Raw genomic sequence first — 9,145 nt, forward strand, 5'->3', positions numbered from 1 at the left:
TGTAACATACACAATACTCTTACCCAAACATAAGTAGAATTATTCTGTACCAATTTGAAAATTAAAAACATAGAAAAAACAATGAAAAATTAATAAATATTGAAGAAAATAGAAAGTAATGAAAGGAGGTGGTAGAAAAAGTACCATGAAAAAAAAAAAGAAATATTCACTATAGCATAGAAATAAAGAAAGCTCTGTTCACACTATTCCCCTAATGTACTTTCTTAGCATCATCAACATCATGAAGAGAGGAAACGTTTCAGAATCTACAGAATTCCATCTCATGGGACTATCAGATAACCAAGAACTACAGCCTGTCTTATTTGGAGTCTTCCTGACCATATATCTGATCACACTGTTTGGAAACCTTCTCATAATACTGGCCACAATTTTTGATTCGAATCTCCATACCCCAAGGTATTTCTTCATTTCCAACCTCTCTTTCATTGACATATGTTTCACCACCACCACCATCCCAAAAATGCTGGTGAACATACAGGCTCAGGTCAACTCAATCAGTTATACAGGCTGCCTCACTCAAATCTGCTTTGTTCTAGCTTTTGCAGGATTGGAAAATGAAATTCTGGTAATGATGGCCTATGACAGGTTTGTGGCTATCTGTCATCCACTGAGGTACACAGTCATCATGAATCCCAAACTCTGTGGGGTGATGGTTTTGTTGTCCTTCTTGCTAAGTATCCTAGATGCACTGCTCCACACTTTGATGGCACTGCGTCTGTCATTCTGCACAAAGTTGGAAATTCCTCACTTTTTTTGTGAACTGGCTCATATTCTCAAGCTTGCATGTTCCAATATTCTTATCAATAATATTCTGGTGTATTTGGTGACAAGCCTGTTTGGTATTCTTCCACTGTCTGGTATAATTTACTCTTATACCAAAATTATCTCATCTGTTTTGAAAATTCCATCAGCTGCAGGAAAATACAAAGTATTCTCCACATGTGTATCACATTTAGTAGTGGTTATCTTGTTCTATGGGACAGGTTTTGGTGTTTATTTAAGTTCTGCTGGCACTCATAGCTCCAGAATGAGTGCAATAGCCTCTGTAATGTACACAGTAGTCACTCCCACGATGAATCCCTTTATATACAGCTTGAGGAATAAAGACATGGTCAACGCTTTCAAGAAACTCATCTCTAGAATAACAACTTCCCTTTGATGCATCACCTGATGTGCTGAAGTATTAATATTAAGAAATCCAAAATGCAACACCAATGAGTTTTTGGTCATGAAACCATACATCAGATGGTGGAACATGAGAACTATGATTTGGACCACTTGAATGTAAATTCTATCTGTGGGATATTTTAGTTAAGTATCTTTTGACATTTTAAACTATCCTGTTTACTTTTCTATGAAGTGAATATTAAATTAGTTTCTGCATTGTTCTTCAGTAGTATATGATGCATTACTTAATTTGTGGGGTAGATATAATGAATGTAATATATACAAATGTATTTGGATGTGCCTATACATGTGCACATATGCTTAAGGTTCCCAAATTTTGTAACTGAAGGTTTTTGGGAACATCTGTTTTGTGTCCTGACAAGAGAATGGGTGAGGCATTATTTAGAAGAGCAGAGATTGCTCAAAATTTGCTGCATCCCTGAGAAACACACAACAAACTGAGTAACAACTGACAATAGCTGCATTCTTCTAGTTTCCTGTAGACCTTGTAGATAGTTAGAAAGTTAGTAGAAACCATTTGCACCAGGTCTACTCAAGTGTCCTATCCCATTAATTTTTTATTCCTGTGAAGCTGGAGCTGACCCTTTGAGAATCTTTGAGTTTTCTGCACTCCAAGATATGTGAAGTGTGTTTACATCCTGAGTTTCATATTTTAAAATATGATTATATTTAAAAACCACTTCACTTCAAAAAATGGTTGGGCACTTAAAACTACATTTATGCCAGTCAGGAAAATATCAAAATATGTGATAAGTAAAAATGGGGAGAGAAAACAGACACAATAGCGTGTTAACAAGGAAAACAATTGGAAGTATCAGAGGGGATGAACAAATGAAGACAAAAAAGAATATTTTCAATGCACCATTTGAAAATGCTGTACTAATGTTTAGTTCCTTAAATGCTGTTAATAAAAATAAATCATTTAAAAATATAAAATACATGTAAGAAACCCAATGGTTTACTGACATTCTTCAGGGGACAAAAGTAAGATTACTACTTCAGTTTTTCTTAAGAGTAATTTCTATTAAGTATTTACAAATAGTAGGCAATTTTGATCAGTTGAAAGCTATATCTAATCATACTAATAAAATTTAAGGCTAGGTTCTTTTCTTCCATAATCATAAAAGTAAATATTAGTCACTTATTTTCTTTTGAGCAGAGATGCTGCTTTTTTGAGTTGTTATATCTATGTTAAACAAACTAGAAACATACACACACACACACACACACACACACACACACACACACACCACTCCCTTTACAACCTGCTATATGCAATTTTTATTTATGTATTCATTTACTTATATGAGTACAGTGTAGCTGCCTTCAGACTGACATGAAGAGGACATCTGATCTCGTTACAGATGGTTGTGACCTCTGGAAGAGCAGTCAGTACTCTTAACCAGTCAATCATCTCTCTGGGTCATAATATTTTCTTTTAAATATATTTTATTGTTATTGTATTTATTTATTGTGAGGATGTGCACACATTCTATAGGGCACATGATGAGGTCAGATATGACTTAAGGGAATTAATTCTCTTTTTCCCCTATGCAGGTTCCAGAAACAGAATCCATCTCCTTAGGCATGTTGCAAAGTACATTAACTGTCTGAGACATATTGACATTTCCCTCTGTAAGGATTTCTATAAATAAATTTGAGCACCCACTTTGTTGAATGTACTATATGTTACAGAATGGGTTAGAGAATTGAGCCACACTTTTACATGTGGCTGCCTAACTAAGAAATCACTATAAGGTTATCAAATATGAGTTTATTAAATAAGACAAAAATAAATGCATGGTATTGTGACTAAATTACATACAGTTTGGATCCCTATCAGTTTCCTTATATTGCAATTATTTGTGTCAATTACCTAGGAAATAATTAATAAACTCAAAAATATTGTAAATTTAATCCTACTCTGAGGAAATTAATGGATAGTGTTCCTCAAATAAATATTATACCTGGTAATTGTAAATTGTACCTCTTTGACATGCAGAACTTAGAAATGAAACCTATAAGAAATCATCATCAAGTTCTCTGTGATACTGTCATAATTGGATGATAGGAGTTATTTGAAAATATGGTTCTTGAAGCACAATATGGAAGCTCTCTTTATGACTTGTAAGAAAAAGAATCCCTCACATTAGAAAAATTGGAAAATGAAAACCACTGCTTTAAAGGCAGGGGATATACAAAGACAGCAGAGACATAGATTTACTTTGGTTCAGTACTCCGAGAAAAGTGTATTATTGGTTTGTCTTCCATCCAGAAAATAACAACAAATGGGGCACTATCACCTAGAAACGTGCCAGAGTGTGGAGAGTGATTTCTAGGTTCTTTGACAAGTGAATCAATATTCTGTGGAGTATCTAGAAAACACCTACCTAATATTTGAATCTTAGTTCTTATAGTGCATTTAAATCCTCTGGATACTGTCTTCGCAAATTTCTGAGATATTTGAGTATGTTACTTTCAAAATGATTCTTGCAGAGAAAACTTTTCATGCATTGTATAGTAGGGCCCTGTATGTAATAAAATGTTTCCTATAAAATATTATATAGACAAAGAAGACATTATAACCTTGAAAAATGTGACTGACAAAACTAATATTATTGCATGTATTTGGTAATTTTGCCTAAAAACCACCATGTTAAAAGTTCTCAAACAGATGTTTCTCATTTATATAGATATCTCTAGATAGTGTTACCCTACATTTTTATTTGAACACATAAAATAACATATGAAAGGACTTAGTTATCACTTCAGATGCTGGGAATTATATGCAAGGCCTTCTACCAAAGCAGCATGAATACTTAATGCTCAGTAATATCTTCAGACCTTATTTTTTATTAATTAAATAAATTAAAAATAATTAGTATCGAAGAAAAATTCAGACAAAATGAGTGAAAAAATGACGAAGGTGTGTACAGAGATCAGCCAAATGTAGGTCAGGAACCTATGTAAATATTATGTTCTCAGCGATGAGGAAATAAGCTTGTTTCTAGTAAACAGATTCCATATCCACAATCTCGCAAAACCACCCAAAATGCTTCTAAAAGAGAGAATATAAATCTTTTGTTAAAAGTGTTTAATTTTCTTTTTTGGATTTTTATTCATGAGTACTGTATTTATATCATTTTCACCTCTACATCTCATCTACATTATGTCAGATCTGTGACATAGTACCTTCACCAATCACTAGTCAGGTCTTTTCTCCCATCTTATTTTAAAAATTTAATGTTCATTGATAATTGTAATATAATAACTCAATTGATATGACTTTTTTATGTGTATACACACACACACGCAAATATATATACACCCCTAAATAAAAAGTACAACCTACAAACTCTAAAATGTTCTTTGTCTGAATGTTCATATTTTTAGGGATAACCATTTGGTACTGGATAACCAATTGGTGTGAATTTACGTGAGAAAGACTACTTATCTTGATCTTAGCATTTCTTAGTTACTTGTAGTTATTTGTCTAGAATTGAAGTCTCATGAACTTTCACTATTTCTTGTTAATATTGTGTTGGTATCAATATATCAATTTTTTTTTATCACAAACATAAACAATACAAAAATGTGTCATCTCTGTTGTAGTTAGTTTCAGGTCTGTTCTCTCACTTTTATCAACATCTCTTGCGGAGATACCTGTAGCTAATTCCATTGCTGTTGTGTTTGTTTGTTTGTTTGTTTGTTTGTTTGTTTTTTCTAAGATCAACTAAATCAGGCTTTGAATTAACTCCTCATAAGGAAGGTTTATGATTCTGGTCTATATTTCTGGATTCATTTAACTGACATCTGACTTTTGATGGTTCGGAAATTATTGAGTTTCTATACACTAAGGAGACTGTAACTTTAATTATATTATTTCATGTAGGCTTTTGGAAATTTTCATATGATCTAAGTCTAAAGTCAAGGCTTTAGGTTGTATTCAGCTCCTGAGTTTGTTTATATTCCCAAAGGAAAGAAAAATCACACCTGCCAACTTCAGCAACTGACCTGCTATGTGAATGAGCACTTGTTAACTGGAAAGTAATAATTTTCTTAAACATTTACATGAATTTATAGAAAATCTCATTCTTTATTCAATTAAATGTTTACTGAGTTTTTTCTGACACATGTCAATTGCTAGTTTTGCATATTTTATTTAACTTTAGGACACTTTGAATTAAATTATCTGGTTTTATAAACCCATTTAATGTTTCTGTATATTTTTTTATTCTTCATGATTTTCATTTAAAAAACTAAGTTAAAGTATTTGTGAAAACCCGTGTTTTATTATCTTGCCACAGATTTTGTGTAATGTATTTTTGTTTCTTAAGGGGTGTGAGTAAGGGCTCTGAAGGGGCCATGAAGCCTCTTACTTCGTCACAGAGAGACTATAGGCTGTTAATGATGGTAGAAAAGAGAATGTTATTTTTTTCACTGATATAAAATTTTCTTGCTCTACTAAGTAGTTTTAACCCACACATGAGAAAAATAATTTAAAACCTTTAAGTCACTGAAGGAGAAGGCATGATAGCAGAAAGAGAACTTCTTGAGTAGAAGAATTGCAGAGGGAGAATAAGAGTTAAAAATAGAGGGGCTAGAATGATTAAACTCAGTATATAAATATATGAAACTGTGAAGTAATTAAAATACAGATCATATTATATGCAATAAATACAATGCTAACATCCTGAATTCCAAATATAAAATAATTATAAATGAAAGTTAATGCATGATATCATACTTACATACTAAATGATGGTAGGAATCTGAATAAATCTGCTAGAATTGACATTATCTAACTTGGTAATTTTGTAAGTAGAGTTGACTCAGCATTTAAGAGCTTTGTGCCCAGAAGTAGATGGCTTTCAAAAAACAAATTAAATGTTTAATGGTGTCTATGAAAGTTTTAGTTTCCATAATGTTTTATCAGGGCTACTTTTTTAAACTTCACTGGTACTTTGTACATATATTATTGCTTACAGTTTTGTGTTTTTATTTGTTTTCTTTGTGGGTTAACATGTATGTCTCTGTCTTGATATGTGTTGTAGTTTTCCTATGGCTCATTTTATTCTATTTGTTTTTTTTTCTATATAATTTTAGTTTTATCTTATTTTATCATTATTATTTAGCTGCCTGTTATTCTTTTATTTCTTTCCATTTGTTTTTCTTGCATATATCCCTTGCAGCCTACTCTGTATATTCCTTCCTGCTTCCCAACCATCAAAACCCTCTCTTTCTGTGCTATACATTGTTTGAAATTTTCTTTCTAACTTCATTTTTTAGTGTCCTTCTCTTCATTTATACAATAGATTTTGAGATATTCTGCAGTGATACTTGCTTAATGCTATTTTAAAGTTTATTACTGAGATTTTAATATATTTTGAATAGTCTACCTAATTCTTTTAGTGATATGGTTCTAAATATTGAAAATAATACACTTGCCTTTGGCTCCTGAGTGTTGGGATTATAGATATTCGCCAATATACTAAGCAAGTGTATCTTTGAACTTGAAGCTAACCTCATCTTCAGAGTGAGGTCCAGGACAGTCAAGGTAAGGCTTACAGAGAGAAATCTGTATCAAAAAAGACAAGAAAAATTTTATTGAGGGTAGGATGTAGATTTAATGGGGTGCATTTTTCTATTTATCTGATTATGATCACTGAAAGTGTACCTCATGGAAGCCATACATGAGAACTAAGCTTTTAGACTAAATTTATTTGGGAGTCAACAGAAAATCATTCGGTTTTGAAGCCCTGTAACTGCTCAACTTTACATAATTTGAGGTTTCTTGAAATGGCATTTTGAGATACTCTCAGTGGCTTGAGTTGATAGGAAAATACTTCAACTCAGTCAGGAAGGTAAAGCTGGGATCCAATTAAGGAACCCAATGTATATTTCTAAAATAACATTATCTTTCATTCTTATGACTTCAGTTTCATAGGCGGGCATTGATCAGAGGTTTACTCATTTTTACATTCAGGAGGATCTTTCTAAGTTTAGAGGTTCTAAGCACCTCCATGCAGTTGAGGCATATATCATATAACCAAGGCCTGTATTCTAGAGCGTTCTTCTATATTAGAGGACAATAATACTAGAATTGAATCAAGCAAATAAAATCTATACCATGACTTGAGTGGCATTTTCAATAGTAAGGTATTTGCTCAGTTATGGATCTTAATTTATATGATGAATGGTAAATGTTTGTGAATAATATAAACATTCTTTGCAAAAGATTAATTTGCTCTGGATTATGTGGGTTATCACTAAATTATTTTATGAATTCTCCTGATATAGAGTCTGAAAAGACACTGAGAAAAAGAATAGGTAATTATAACTACAACAAAACTATCATTTTTGATTTTCAATATGTGATTGCCCTAAGTGTACAATTTCTCCCAATATCCTGCCATACTCATAAGTCTTGTATTTCATGGTCATATAAATTTCATGAAATCTTTAATTAACAGCTTAGTTAACATTAATTTAATTAACTCATTAATCTTGAACTTATTAAAGTTCAACTTTCAGAGATTCCCTTGTGTGTTATTTTCATTGTTGAACATATGAGATTCAGTAATATTGTTTGGATTATAAAGAATTTATTTATTTTTATTAATCTTTCTTATATTGAATGATATTTTATAAGAAAGTAAACAATTTAATCTATGTGGCAAAATATAAAACAATGGCTGCATGAAAACAAAGTCTCTGTAGTATATCATGAAGTTAGCAAAATGGTTATTAATAAAAAAATACCATTGGAGAAAAATGTGTATATGATGTTAAGATCATACATATCAGTAGAAAATAATATAAAACAATATAGAAATAACAAAAGCCAATTTTAGTACCGAAATGGTATAAAAGATATCCCAATAATAAAAAATACTGAGAAATATAGCTGGTTGGTAGTTTCCCAATTTGCTTTCTGTAAAGCAAGTTCCAACATGGATTCTGAATTACTGCCTAACTTTCAGTAACCATTGAATATAATTTTCATAAACAAAATAATTATTGCATCAGCAAGCTACTGTATCAGCCATCTATATTATTACTTTTATAATGTATGCACTATTAGTTTTATTTGTTTTTCTGTGAATTCATATTTATAGATAGAAAATGTTACAAGTATTTTTTTAAAGCTTGTTTTTTACAAATTTTTTTTAATTAGATATTTTCTTTATTTACTTTTCAAATGTTATCCCCTTTCATAGTTTCCACACCAAAAATATGCTATCTCCTTGCCCCTCCCCCTGCTCCCCAACCCACCACTTCTGCTTCCTGGCCCTGGCATTTTCCTTTACTGGGCCATAGAATGTTCACAAGACCAAGGGTTCTGCCTTCTATTGATGGGTGAACAGGCCATCCTCTGCTACATATGCAGCTAGAGACACAAGTCCTTTCCACCTCCCATTGATTGGGTGAATAGGCTATCCTCTGCTACATATGCAGCTAGAGACACAAGTCCTTCCATGTGTTTTCTTTGATTGTTGGTTTAGTCCCAGGGAGCTCTAGGGGTAATTCTTAGTTCATATTGCTGGTCCTCCTATAGGGCTGTAAACCCCTTCAGCTCCATGGGTACTTTCTCTGGCTCCTTCATTCAGGACCCTGTGCTCCATCCAATGGATGACTGTGAGCATCCACTTCTTTATTTTCCAGGCACTGGCAAAGCTTCTCAGGAGACCATTAAATCAAGCTCCTGTGAGCAAAATCTTGTTGGTATCTCCAATAGTGTCTGGATTTGGTGGTTATTTATGGAAAAGGTTCCCCAGGTGGGGAAGTCTCTAGATGAACATTCCTTCAGTCTCTGCTCTGACTTTGTCTCTGTAAATCCTTTCTTGTGCATTTTGTTCCCCCTTCTAAGAAGGATCGAAGTATCCACAATTTGGTCTTCTTTCTTCTTAAGTTTTCTGTGTTTTGCAAATTGTAT

The 9,145-nt window shown here is 32.6% G+C and overlaps 1 protein-coding gene across 1 annotated transcript; it reads left to right on the forward strand.

The window, feature by feature from the left end:
• Positions 1-241: 241 nt before the first annotated feature.
• Olfr832 (olfactory receptor 832) lies at positions 242-1,180 on the forward strand. Its single transcript, NM_001011824.1, has one exon. The coding sequence runs from the start codon at positions 242-244 to the stop codon at positions 1,178-1,180; it is 939 nt and encodes a 312-aa protein (NP_001011824.1).
• Positions 1,181-9,145: the final 7,965 nt, after the last annotated feature.

Source organism: Mus musculus, chromosome 9 (assembly GCF_000001635.26).
Source record: "Mus musculus strain C57BL/6J chromosome 9, GRCm38.p6 C57BL/6J".
Classification (NCBI taxonomy): domain Eukaryota; kingdom Metazoa; phylum Chordata; class Mammalia; order Rodentia; family Muridae; genus Mus; species Mus musculus.